General features: G+C 39.0%; 1 protein-coding gene across 1 annotated transcript in view; it reads right to left on the bottom strand.

The window, feature by feature from the left end:
* The window catches only part of OTOGL (otogelin like), a 175,033-nt gene that overhangs the window by 95,226 nt on the left and 64,679 nt on the right, over positions 1–15,128 (bottom strand). The window contains exon 24 of the mRNA XM_052640705.1: positions 620–727. Coding sequence (XP_052496665.1) covers positions 620–727 — 108 coding nt within the window. The remainder of the gene's footprint in view (positions 1–619; positions 728–15,128) is intronic.

The following is a 15,128-nucleotide window of genomic DNA, read 5'->3' as shown; positions in this document are numbered from 1 at the left end:
GGCCAATTATTTCTGATAACATTTTACTACAGTGATAGATAAGGCATATATTTACCACTCTGTCTTAAGACATCACAAACAAGCCTAGAAATTGTGCCTGGGTCACTTTGAAAACAGGTGATGGAATGAAAAACTAAATGTACACCTGCCGGTCGCCAAAAGACTACAGTGCCTCTCCTTTACTTGAGTCCATTTCAATACCTTTTGTTGATGTTGTTCAGTCACAGATAGGACTTATTCACAAGCTTGAATTTTTATCCACATTTCTAGGAAACTGTATTTTAATTTTATTTTATGGCATTCTTTTGGATTATTTTCAAACAAAATTTTCCATCAAATATGACCTTCTCTTTGTTATTTATAAATTTGAGATATGTTTTTCCCATTATATTTTCAAATTATCATAGTTCATTTTTCACTTATTGGTCAAACAAATAGGCATAAAAATAATGATCCCCCTGTAGGTAGTAGCTTCCCATTAACTCCTGAAGGCCTTTAAAATCATATTTACTCAGATTTGGTTTGCTTTCTGATGAAATTCATCACATTAAGTAAATACAACATGACGGAAACTAGTACAATTTCTTAGAGAAGTTGTGAAATAAACAGATCTCATTACCAGGTATAGCATGGTGTAGCAATCACTTCTCCTGAGAGGTACTCCCAATCTTTCCAAATACAGGGACAGCTTTCAGGAATGTAACACTTTCCTTTGTGCTCTGCCATCCTTTCAAGTGAAGAGGCAAATGCTATTTAATATCAACTACCAATTTCAGTTTTTTAAAAAATCAGCAATCTTGTCATATTCAAAATCATCTATATTGGGTACAACAGTTGTAGGCACGTTCTATCTAACATTTGGAAGAGCCAAATCCAGTCTTTCTCCCCTATTTTACCACACAGTATCTTTCACATCACAGAAATAAAGGCCAGGCAAATGACTGGATGCAATATTTTAAACTTTTTGCTATCGCTTAGTACAATAAAACGGAGACAGGAGCCTAAATTTCTGGGTAACATGAGATATTCTGAAAAGACAATTAAAGAGGAAGTAAGGCTACCTTTCTTCAATATTTGCTTCAAATATTAACACAGAAGTGACTTCTTGCCTCTGCTCTCAAATATAAATAATCACATATGCTCCCCTAGTTCTCTGCTTCCTCACTCATAGTTCATCTAACACAGTAAAGTGAGTCTTTATTCAATATGTATGTTGTCCACTTGACTTTAAGTTTCACTCCAAAAGCCCATGGATATCCTGTTAATGGTTGTGTTCCAATGTCTAGCACAGAGCAGACATTCAGCTGTTGCGTAAAGGTGGAGTGAAAAGAGCCCACAATTTCTCCCCTTAACCTTCCCAAACTTTCAGTCACTTTCCCTGAGCACAGCATCTTCTGCCTAGAAAACTGAAAGATTTTTTTCTCACCACTAAAGATCCAATTTCTCACCACTAACGATGCAATCTTTTTAGTTGCATTCTTTTCTGTACCACACTCCCTATACGTAGCAATCTATACAAACCTTTATTGGAGGGTTCATCCAATGAACTGCAAGTAATTCATTAAATGTCTTATAGAGAAAACAGTAACAAAAACTAGCATTTTTGAGTGTTAACCATGGCCCAGCCATTGGTTCGCCCACTTTACATGCATCATTGATTCATCTAATCCTAGTGACAGTTCCATCAGGGAGATTCTATTATTTTCTCACATGTGCTTGTTCTAGTACTGTCTTCCCTGTGTCTTAACAAAATGTCCCACACATGAGGTAGTTTGTAAACACTGGGTGTTGAATTGTTTAGATAAGGGGTGCCTCACTGAACTGCACCGCAATTTTTTTTAAAAATTCTCATTTCTTTTATTTCTTAAAGTATCATTCACTTCAGTTGTTAACTGAAGTATAGCTTATTTAATGGCCATCTGGTGATGTCCATGTATAGAGTCACCTCTTGTGTTGTTGGAAGAGGGTGTTTGCTATGGCCAGTGTGTTCCCCTGGCAAAACTCCATTAGCCTTTGATTTGTAATATTATATTAGCTTCTGGTGTACAGCATAGTGATTTAGTATTTTTATAGATTATACTATATTAAATGTGATAAGTGCAATTCTTATACAACCAGCCAAAGTAGTGGTTTTAAATGGTTATGCTGATTACTGATGAGTTTTTTATAACAAATAACATAATCAAATATAACATAACACAACATAACATAATCAAAACTGGAAGAAGGAAGAAGAGAGCTGTAAATCACTGTGAATTGTCTGCTTTAAGCAGGTTTGGGAAGCGGGGTTAGTCATAAAATGAACATTTGCTGAGCACCTACCATATGACTGGTGTGCTGCATATACTCAACCATCTATGCAGTAGATAGTACATTTGTTTAAAAAAAAAAAAAGTTGAGACTCCATGTGGTTAAGATTTACCCTGAGGTACTCTAGCTAATAAGAAAGAGGGTCAGCATTTTAACCCAGTTCTGTATGTCTCTTTCTGCTATATTACTTTACATTTATTTAATCCACAGTGATTTCTAAACTAAGGTTTGATTTCTAAACTAAGGTTCATTTGCACTTGAAAAACTGCTGGGACTATAAGAAGCCCCACAAAAACAAGTGATACCAGGCTTATCATCCTAAAATAATCCCCCAAAGTCACATGGAAGTCAATCCAAATCATAGTTCCATAAGCAACTTTATAATAGAAAGTTCTATGTTACAAAATTATTTCTAAACAGCCAGAAGACTCTTAGTCAATTCAAACTTTATTTATTTCAATAAAATAAGAGAAGGTGGAAGAAAATTACTTTAAGTTTTTATAATAAAATTTGACCAATAAATTAATTAATCATTATTGAAATAAAAGTCAAAGAGGACAGCAAATAGATACTTTCTAAAATAATTGCATCAACCACAAGCATATGAAACAAAATTAGGATGTAGTTTTATCTAATCAGCCATGCATCCCTGAGTCATAATCAAGTCAAATAAATCAAGTAATGTTGCAGGGTTCAATTAGTTTACTATAACAAAGGTTTTATTTCCTTTGTCCTTTGTACTAAAATGCCTTCCTTGCTTGTCTGCTCTATGGTCTGATTTCTACCTGCCTTTATTTTCCCATGCAAGGCTTTGTTCTTCCACACTCCTTCTGTGTCCTTTCTTTAATAAAGAGATTGATAGAGTCCCAAGTTACTTGTCTCTTCAACCTATTTCAGATGGGGACCATTTAGACAAATGTGACTCTCCTGGGAAGCAGACCACAAAACCTCTCTCTTCTTTGCTCCTGGCTGATATGAATTGAGCTCAGAAATCACTTTGTGTGAATATGTTCATCGAGAAAGAATGGGTGACCTGTTTGCCTTAGGTGGCTCTCCCTCTGTGCACTGCTTCTATTCATCATCAGAAGAGGGAAGGGCAGTGAGGCCAGATTCCACGTGTGCCTGCGAGGAACCGAACAGCCACCAGATTCTGTATTTACCTTCCATGAGTACTAGGGATTTCTGCTACTACAGGAAATTTACAAAGGTAAGAGTAAATTATGCTGCCATAAAAGAAAAGTGAAAGAAAGTGAAAGTCACTCAGGCATGTCCAACTCTTTGCAACCCCATGGACTATACAGTCCACGGAATTCTCCAGGCCAGAATACTGGAGTGGGTAGCCTTTTCCTTCTCCAGAGGATCTTCCCAACCCAGGGATCGAACCCAGATCTCCAATATTACAAGCGGATTCTTTAACAGCTGAGCCACAAGAGAAGCCCACCATAAAATAGTCACCCATATTTATTGAGTATACACACATGTGCACAAATATACACACACACACACACACACACACCACATTTCACAATGCTTAATTGGGTCTTTAAAGGAACTTGCAGAAAAAGCATTCAGCTAATATCAACAGGGCTGGGATCTGAAATAGGTGTGTCTGAAGCCAGAGCTCCCACTGTTACCCACTGCCCTAAATAACCTCAACACACCACTTTATGTAACATCCATTAGATAAGCAAACTGATATTAATAATATAACTTAACATCAACAACAGTAATAGCCAACAGAATATACAAAAGAGGGGCAGTCCTAAGATGGCGGAGGAATAGGATGGGGAGACCACTTTCTCCCCCACAAATTCATCAAAAGATCATTTGAATGCTAAGCAACTTCCACAAAACAACTGAACGCTGGCAGAGGACACCAGGCACCCAGAAAGGCAGCCTGTTCCCTTCAAAAGGAGGTAGGACAAAAAGAAAGACAAAAGAGAGGGCTGGAGACCCATCCTGGGGAGGGAGTCGTGAAGGAGAACAAGTTTCCAAATAGCAGGTAAACTCTCTCACCGCAGGTCTGTGGGGAGTTATGGAATCTCAGAGGGCAACACAAACGGGGGGAGAGGGAGTGTGGAAAAAACACAAAATCCAGAGAATACGCGCCTAACTGCAACTTCCAACAGAGAAGTAGCCCAGACGCTTGCATCCGCCACCCATGAGTGGGGACTGGACAGGGAGGCACGGGCTGCATCATTGGTGCTTAGGGTATAGACTGGGCCTGAATGCCCTGAGGACAATCTGAGGGAGCTAACGTGAGATAGCATCCCAAACTGTGGGATAGCCAGAGAGAGAGAGAAAAAAAAACAGACAGAGAACTTTCCCACAAAAAGGCTCTAAACTAACACACAGCCTGACCGGTTCACAGAACAAAGGACTGAGCGAATACCAAAGGAGAGTTAGCTGGCTGCATGCAGGCCTCTTCCCTCCATGCCCTCTGCTGGAGGCGGAGAGGCAGGCGTGCAACAGCCGGAGTCGGAAGGCAAGGGGCAATCTCAGCCTCAGAGATGGCATCCTCCACCAAACTGTAAGCAGGCTCCCAGCTGCTAACCAAGTCTTCCTGGGATCCTGCCAGGAGGGTCGAAGCCTGAGATCAGCTCCCTGGAGGAGACACACGCACACCTGAGACAGTGCTCTTGCAGTGCACCCGGGAAACCAAGCAGCCAGGACTGGGGAGGTGATTAAGATGCACAGACCACCTCGGACAGTGTGCTCACAAAGCACCAGGTCGCCTGAGCTGCTCAAACCTGGGAAAGGCACAAAACGCACACCCAACCAAGTCTGTGCCCTTATGGAGTAACCGAGAACCTGAACCTGAATGGCTTAGACCTGGGAAGTGAATGAAATGCTGGGTCTGCTTTGGACAGCACCCCTGCAGAGCAACCTGGAGCCTGAGTATTGTAGACTGGGAGAGCACACGCACCATGAGCTGGGGCAAAGCCAGTATGGTCCATACACTGCAAGCACTCCCCATACACACAAGTGATATTCGTTTGCAGTGTTCCTTCCCCCTCCCCACAGCACAACTGAACAAGTGAGCCTAAATAAGTGACCACCTTCGCCTCCTTGTGTCAGGGCAGAAATTAGACACTGAAGAGACTTGCAAACAGAGGAAGCCAAAATAAACAAAGAAGAGGGAACCGCTCTGGAAGTGACAGGTGCAATGGATTAAAACCCTGAAGTTAACATTGACTAAGATTAAAAGGGGCTTATAAACCTTGAGAAGAAGTATAAGCTGGAAAAAGGAACTATCTGAAACTGAACTGACCCCACACTGCCCACAACAGCTCCATAGAAATTCCTAGACATATTTTTACTATTATCATTTTTTTATTTGTAAAATTTTTTTTATTTTCAAGTTCTTTATTACTCATTTAATTTTCATTTTTATAACCTATTATTACCTTGCAAATAAAGGCCTTACTTTTAAAGCAAATTTCATATATATATTTTTATAATTTTTGTGATTGATTTTGTTTTGTATTTTTAATAAATATTTTTGAGAGTGTAACCTCTAGATTTTTAATCTTTGCTTTGTGGTATTTGGTGTCAATTTTGTACCTCTAAGAATCTAATCTTCAGTGTCCATTTTCACTTAGGTGTGTGATTACTGGCTTGATTGCTCTCTCCCCTTTTGACTTTCCCCCAGGTCACCTCTATCTCCTTCCTCTCCCGTATCTTCTCTACTTAACTCTGTGAATCTCTCTGGGTACTCCAGGCTGTGGAGAATACTTAGGGAACTGATTACTGGCTAGATTGGACTCTCCCCTTTCGACTCCCCTATTCTCCTCCTGGTTACCTCTATCTCCCTCCTCACTCTTTTCTTCTCTTCCTATGTAACTCCATGAACCTCTCCGGGTGTTCCAGACTGAGGAGAGCACATAGGGAATTGATTACTGGCTAGAATGCTCTCGCCTCTTTTGATTCCCCCTCTTCTCCTCCAGGTCACCTCTATCTCCCTCCTCCCTCTTCTCTTCTCCATGTAATTCTGTAAACCTCTCTGGGTGTCCCTCACTGGGGAGAATCTTTTCACCATTAACCTAGATGTTTTATTATCTATGCCGTATAGATGGAGAAGTCTTGAGGCTACTGTAAGAATAAGACTAAAAGCCAGAGGCTGGAGGCTTAAGTCCAAAACCTGAGAACACCAGAAAACTCCTGATTCCAAGGAACATTAACTGACAAGAGCTCATCCAAAAGCCTCCATACCTACACTGAAACCAAGCTCCACCCAAGAGCCAACAAGTTCCAGAGCAAGACATACCACACTAACCTCTAGCAACATAGCAACACAGCCCTGAGCATTAAAGTACAGGCTGCCCAAAGTCATGCCAAACCCAAAGATACCCCAAAACTCTCTACTAGACACTTCATTGTACTCCAGAGAGAAGAGATCCAACTCCAACCACCAGAACACTGACACAAGATTCCCTAACCAGGAAACCTTAACAAGCCACTAGTCCAACCCACCCACAGGGAGCAACCTTGACAATAAAGAGGAACCACGAATTTCCAGTCTACAGAAAGGCCACCCCAAACACAGCAATCTAAACAAAATGAAATGGCAGAGAAATATTCAGCAGGTAAAGGAACATGATAAGTGCCCACTCAAACAAAACAAGAGGAGGAGATAGGGAGTCTACCTGAAAAAGAATTCAGAATAATGATACGAAGAATGACCCAAAATCTTGAAGACAAAATGGAGTTACAGATAAATAGACTGGAGACAAGGATTGAGAAGATGCAAGAAATGTTTAACAAGGACCTAGAAGAAATAAAAAAGAGTTAATCAATAATGAATAATGCAATAACTGAGATCAAAAGCACTCTGGAGAGAACCAACAGTAGAATAACCGAGGCAGAAGATAGGCTAAGTGAGGTGGAAGATAGAATGGTGGAAATAAATGAAGCAGAGAGGAAAAAGAATTAAAAGAAATGAGGACAACCTCAGAGACCTCTGGGATAAATGCCCCAACATTCGAATCATAGGAGTCCCAGAAGAAGAAAGACAAAAGACAAAAAGAAAGGCCATGAGAAAACACTTGAGGAGATAATATTTGAAAACTTCCCGAAAATGGGGAAGGAAATAGCCACACAAGTCCAAAAAACCCAGAGACTTCCAAACAGGGTAAACCCAAGGTGAAACATCCCAAGACACATATTAATCAAATTAATGAAAATCAAACACAAACAGAAAATATTAAAAGCAGCAAGGGAAAAGCAACAAATAACACACATGGGGATCCCCATAAGGATAACAGCCGATCTTTCAATAGAAACTCTCAGGCCAGAAGGGAACGACAGGACATACTTAAAGTGATACATGAGGAAAATCCTACAACCCAGATTACTATACCCAGCAAGGATCTCAATCAAATACAAAGGAGAAATCAAAAGCTTTACAGAAAAACAAAAGCTGAGAGAATTCAGCACCACCAAACCAGCTCTTCAACAAATGCTAAAGGATCTCTAAACACAAAACACAGAAAAGGTTTATAAACTCAAACTCAAAACAACAAAGTAAATGGCAATGGGATCACACTTATCAATAATTACCTTAAATGTAAATGGGTTGACTGCCCCAACCAAAAGACAAAGACTGGCTGAATGGATACAGAAACAAGATCCCAATATATGCTGTCTAAAAGAGACAATGTTCATCGCAGCACTGTTTATAATAGCCAGGACATGGAAACAACCTAGATGTCCATCAGCAGATGAATGGATAAGAAAGCTGTGGTACATATACACAATGGAGTATTACTCAGCCGTTAAAAAGAATTCATTTGAATCAGTTCTGATGAGATGGATGAAACTGGAGCCAATTATACAGAGTGAAGTAAGCCAGAAAGAAAAACACCAATACAGTATACTAACACATATATATGGAATTTAGAAAGATGGCAATGACGACCCTGTATGCAAGACAGGAAAAAAGACACAGATGTGTATAGCTGACTTTTGGACTCAGAGGGAGAGGGAGAGGGTGGGATGATTTGGGAGAATGGCATTCTAACATGTATACTATCATGTAAGAATTGAATCGTCAGTCTATGTCTGACGCAGGATACAGCATGCTTGGGGCTGGTGCATGGGGATGACCCACAGAGATGTTATGGGGAGGGAGGTGGGAAGGGGGTTCATGTTTGGGAACGCATGTAAGAATTAAAGATTTTAAAATTAAAAAAATAAAAAAATAAATAAAATAAAATAAAAGAGACCCACCTCAAAACAAGGGACAAATACAGACTGAAAGTGAAGGGCTGGAAAAAGATATTTCATGCAAATGGAGACCAAAAGAAAGCAGGAGTAGCAATACTCACATCAGATAAAATGAATTTTAATTTTTCAAAGTAATTACTTCAAAGTAAAAGCAGTGAAAAGAGACAAAGAAGGACACTACATAATGATCAAAGGATCAATCCAAGAAGATGTAACATTATAAATATATATGCACCCAACATAGGAGCACTGCAATAGGTAAGGCAAATGCTAACAAGTATGAAAGGGGAAATTAACAGTAACACAATAATAGTGGGGGACTTTAATACCCCACTTACATCTATGGATAGATTATCCAAACAGAAAATTAGCAAGGAAACACAAACTTTAAATGATACAATGGGCCAGTTAGACTTAATTGATATCTATAGGACATTTCACCCCAAAACAATGAATTACACCTTTTTCTCAAGAGCACACGGAGCATTCTCCAGGATAGATCACATCCTGGGCCATAACTCCAGCCTTGGTAAATTCAAACAAACTGAAATCATTTCAAGCATCTTTTCTGATCACAATGTGATAAGATTAGATGTCATCCCAAGGAAAAGAAATACAAAAAGGGAAAATGTTTGCCTGAGGAGTCCTTACAAATAGCTGTGAATAGGGAAGTGAAAGGCAAAGGAGAAAGGAAAAGATATACCCATTTGAATGCAGAGTTCCAACGAATAGCAAGGAGGGATAAGAAAGCCTTCCTCAGTGATCAATGCAAACAAATAGAGGAAAACAATAGAATGGGAAAGACTAGAGATCTCTTCAAGAAAATTAGAGATACAAAGGGAACACTTCATACAAAGACGGGCACAATAAAGGACAGAAATGGTATGGACCTAACAGAAGCAGAAGAGATTAAGAAGAGGTGGCAAGAACACACAGAAGAACTATACAAAAAGTTCTTCATGAACCAGATCATCATGATGGTGTGATCATCAACCTAGAGCAAGATATCCTGGAATGTGAAGTCAAGTGGACCTTAGGAAGCATCACTACGAACAAAGCTAGTGGAGGCGATGGAATTCCAGTTGACCTATTTCAAATCCTAAAAGACACTGCTGTGAAAGTGCTGCACTCGATATGTAAGCAAATTTGGAAAACTCAGCAATAGCCACTGGACTGGAAAAGGTCAGTTCATTCCAATCCCAAAAAATGGCAATGCCAAAGAATGTTAAAACTATGGCACAATTGCACTCATCTCACATGCTAGAAAAGTAATGCTCAAAATTCTCCAAGCCAGGCTTCAACAGTACATAAACCATGAACTTCCAGATGTTCAAGCTGGATTTAGAAAAGGCAGAGGAACCAGAGATCAAACTGCCAACATCCATTGGATCAACAAAACAGCAACAGAGTTCCAAAAAGATATCTATTTCTGCTTTAATGATTATGCCGAAGCCTTTGACTGTGTGGACCACACAAACTATAGAAAATTCTTCAAGAGATGGGAATACCAGATCACTTGACCTGCCTCTTGAGAAATCTGTATACAGGTCAGGAAGCAACAGTTAGAACCGGACATGGAACAACAGACTGGTTCAAAACTGGGAAAGGGGTACATCAAGGCTGCATATTGTCACCTTGCTTATTTAATTTACATGCAGAGTACATCATGAGAAATGCCAGGCTGGATGAAGCACAAGCTGGAATCAAGATTGCTGGGAGAAGTATCAATAACCTCAGAGATGCAGATGACACCATCCTTATGGCAGAAAGCAAAGAAGAACTAAAGAGTCTCTTGATGAAGGTGAAAGAGGAGATGAAAAAGTTGGGTTAAAACTCAACATTCAGAAAACTAAGATCATGGCATCTGGTCCCATCACTTCATGGCAAACAGATGTGGAAACAATGGAAACAGTGACAGACTTTCTTTTGGGGGCTCCAAAATCACTGCAGATGGTGACTGCAGCCATGAAATTAAAAGACGCTTACTCCTTGAAAGAAAAGGTATGACCAACCTAGACAGCATATTAAAAAGCAGAGACATTACTTTGCCAACAAAGGTTGGTCTAGTCAAAGCTATGGTTTTTCCAGTAGTCAGGTATGGAGGTGAGAGTTGGACTATAAAGAAAGCTGAGCACCAAAGAATTGATGCTTTTGAACTGTGGTGTTGGAGAAGACTCTTGAGAGTCCCTTGGACTGCAAGGAGATCCAACCAGTCCATCCTAAAGGAAATCAGTCATTAATATACCTTGGAAGGACTGATGTTGAAGCTGAAACTCCAATACTTTGGCCACCTAATGCAAAGAACTGACTCATTTGAAAAGACCCTGATGCTGGGAAAGATTGAAGGTGGGAGGAGAAGGGGACGATAGAGAATGAGATGGTTGGATGGTATCACTGACTCAATGGACACGAGTCTGAGTAAACTCTCGGAGTTGGCGATGGACAGGAGTCCTTGCATGCAGCAGTTACGGGGTCGTATGAGTCAGACACAACTGAGCAACTGAACTGAACTTACAGGATGAAAACTATTAAAAATGCAAACATACGGAGGCTAAACAACACACTTCTGAATAACCAACAAATCACAGAAGAAATCAAAAAAGATATTAAAGTATGCATAGAAATGAATGAAAATGAAAACACAACAACCCAAAACCTATTGGACACTGTAAAAGCAGTGCTAAAGGGAAGGTTCATACAATACAAGCTTACTTCAAGAAACAAGAGAAAAATCTAATAAATATCCTAACTTTACACCTAAACCAACTAGGAAAAGAAGAAATGAAGAACTCCAGGGTTAGTAAAGGAAAGAAATCATAAAAATTAGGGCAGAAATAAATGAAAAAGAAACAAAGGATACTATAGCAAAAATCAACAAAACTAAAAGCTGGTTCTTTGAGAAGATAAATAAAATAGACAAACCATTAGCCCTACTCATTAAAATAAAAGGAGGGGTGATCACATCAATTAAATTGGAAATGAAAATGGAGAAACCACAGCAGACAACACAGAAATACAAAAGATCATAAGAGACAGCTATCAGCAACTATATGACAATAAAATGTACAACTTGGAATAAATGGATGAATTCTTGGAAAAGTATAACCTTCTAAAACTGAACCAAGAAGAAATAGAAAATCTTAACAGACCCTTCATAAGCATGGAAATCAAAACTGTAATAAAAAATCTTCCAATGCACAAAAGCCCAGGACCAGATGGCTTCACAGGTGAATTCTACCAAAAATTTAGAGAAGAGCTAACACATATCTTACTCAAACTCTTCCAGAAAATTGCAGAGGAAGGTAAACTCCCAACTCATTCTATGAGGCCACCATTACCCTAATACCAAAACCAGACAAAGATGCCACACACACACAAAAAAAAAACCTACAGTCCAATATCACTAATGAACATAGATGCAAAAACCCTCAACAAAATTCTAGTAAACATAATCCAACAACATATTAAAAAGATCATGCATCATGACCAAGTGGGTTTATCCTGCGGATGCAAGGATTCTTCAATATTCACAAATCAATCAATGTGATACACCACATTAACAAATTGAAAGATAAAAACAATGTGATTATCTCAATAGATGCAGCAAAAGCCTTTTACAAAATTCAACATCCATTTGTGATAAAAAAAAAAAAAAACCCTCCAGAAAGCAGGAATAGAAGGAACACACCTCAACATAATAAAAGCCATATATGACAAACCAACAGCAAGCATTATCCTCAATGGTGAAAAATTGAAAGCATTTCCCCTAAAGTCAGGAAAAAGACAAGGGTGTCCACTCTCACCACTACTATTCAACATAGTTATAGAAGTTTTAGCCACAGGAATCAGAGGAAAAATAAGAAATAAAAGGAATCCAGATTGGAAACAAAGAAGTAAAACTCTCACTGTTTGCAGATGACATTATCCTCTACATCAGTTCAGTTCAGTTCAGTCGATCAGTCGTGTCCGACTCTTTGCGACCCCATGAATTGCGGCACGCCAGGCCTCCCTGTCCATCACCAACTCCCGGAGTTCACCCAGACTCATGTGCATCAAGGTGGTGATGCCATCCAGCCATCTCATCCTCTGTCATCCCCTTCTCCTCCTGCCCCCAATCCCTCCCAGCATCAGGGTCTTTTCCAATGAGTCAACGCTTCACATGAGGTGGCCAGAAAACCCTAAAGACACCACCAGAAAATTACTAGACCTAATCAATGAATATAGTAAAGCTGCAGCATATAAAATTAATACACAGAAATCCCTTGCATTCCTATATACTAACAATGAGAAAACAGAAAGAGAAATTAAGGAAACAATTCCATTCACCATTGAGACAAAAAGAATAAAATACTTAGGAATAAATCTACCTAAAGAAACAAAAAAACCTATATATAGAAAACCATAAAACACTGATGAAAGAAATTAAAGATGACACCGGTAGATGGAAAAATATACCATGTTCATGGATCAGAAGAAGCAATATAGTGAAAATGAGTATACCACCCAAAGCAATCTATAGATTCAATGCAATCCCTATCAAGCTTCCAATGGTATTTTTCAGAGAACTAGAACAAATAACTTCACAATTTGTGTGGATATTCAAAAAGCCTTGAATAGCTAAAGCAATCTTGAGAAAGAAGAATGGAACTGGAGGAATCAATCTGCCTGACTTCAGACTATATTACAAAGCTACAGTCATCAAGACAGTATGGTACTGGCGCAAAGACAGAAATATAGATCAATGGAACAAAACAGAAAGCCCAGAGATAAATCCATGCACCTATTGACACCTCATCTTTGACAAATCAGGCAAGAATATACAGTGGATAAAAGACAATCTCTTTAAGAAGTGGTGCTGGGAAAACTGGTCAACCACATGTAAAAGAATGAAACTATAACACTTTCTAACACTATATACAAAAACAAACTCAAAATGGATTAAAGATCTAAATGTAAGACCAGAAACTATAAAACTCCTAGAGGAAAGCATAGGCAAAACATAAATCACAGCAGGATCCTCTATGATCCACTTCCCAGAGTAATGGAAATAGAAGCAAAAATAAACAAATGGGACCTGATTAAACTTAAAAGCTTTTGCACAATGAAGGAAACTATAAGCAAGGTGAAAAGGATAGCTTTCAGAATGGGAGAAAATAATAGCAAATGAAGCAACCAACATAGAATTAATCTCAAAAATATACAAGCAGCTCATGCAGCTCAATATCAGAAAAATAAATGACCCAATCAAAAAATGGGCCAAATAACTAAACAGACATTTCTCCAGAGAAGACATACAGATGGCTAACAAACCCAGGAAAAGATGCTCAACATCACTCATTATCAGAGACATGCAAATCAAAACCACAATGAGGTACCATCTCACACCAGTCAGAATGGCTGCTATCAAAAAGTCTACAAGCAAGAAATATTGGAGAGGGTGTGGAGAAAAGGGAACCCTCTTATACTGCTGGTGGGAATGCAAATTAGGACAGCCACTATGGAGAACATTGTGGAGATTCCTTAAAAAAACTAGAAATAGAACTGCCATATGACCTGGCAATCCCACTGCTGGACACACACACCAAGGAAACTAGAATTGAAAGAGACATATGCATGTCAATGTTCATTGCAGCACTGCTTATAATAGCCAGGACATGGAAACAACCAACCTAGATGTCCATCAGCAGACGAATGGATAAGAAAGCTGTGGTACATATACATTATGGAATATTACTTGGCTATTAAAAAGAACACATTTGAATCAGTTCTAATGAGTTGGATGAAACTAGAGCCTATTATATAGAGTGAAGTAAGTCAGAAAGAAAAACACCATTACAGTATATTAATGCATATATATGGAATTTAGAAAGATGGTAATGATGACCCAATATGTGAGATAGCAAAAGAGATACAGATATAAAGAACAGACTTTTGGACTCCATGCTAAAAGGCAAGGGTGGGATGACTTGAGTGAATAGCATTGAAACACGTATATTACCATATGTGAAATAGATGGCAGTCCAAGTTCGATGCATGAAACAGAGCACTCAAAGCTGATGCACTGGGACAACCCAGAGGGATGGGATGAGGAGGGATGCTGGATGGGGGTTCCGGATGGGGGCACATGTACACCCGTGGCTGATTCATGTCAATGTATGGCAAAAAACCACTACAATATTGTAAAGTAATTAGGCTCCAATTAAAATTAATTAATTAATTTAAAAAATATATACAAAAGAAATGCAGTTTGAGTATTTTGAATGCAAAGTGGCTCACTGTCATTTTCCCAAAATCACAGTTTGATCGGGGATAAATGCTAAGTCCATCCTGAAATGAGTCCATCCCCTCAACTCACTGCATTACTTTAATTATATCATGTACACAACATATTGTGACATTATTTAGTCATGTGTTCTATGTGACATGAATCTCACACATATGTGATATGTCCCACAAGCACAGACAAATACCTACAGCAGTAATCTAGTTACCAGTTCAGAGTTAACCACAAATCAGAACACAATTTTAGCTATTTCTATAAACAATGTTCTAAGTGCTCTTGTGTTTTATAAAAAATCCTAAACATTCTGTAT

The sequence above is a fragment of the Budorcas taxicolor genome, chromosome 5 (assembly GCF_023091745.1).
Source record: "Budorcas taxicolor isolate Tak-1 chromosome 5, Takin1.1, whole genome shotgun sequence".
NCBI classification, from domain to species: Eukaryota; Metazoa; Chordata; class Mammalia; order Artiodactyla; family Bovidae; genus Budorcas; species Budorcas taxicolor.
The sequence above is the reverse complement of the archived record's forward strand: the minus strand, read 5'-3'. Positions and strand labels throughout refer to the sequence as shown.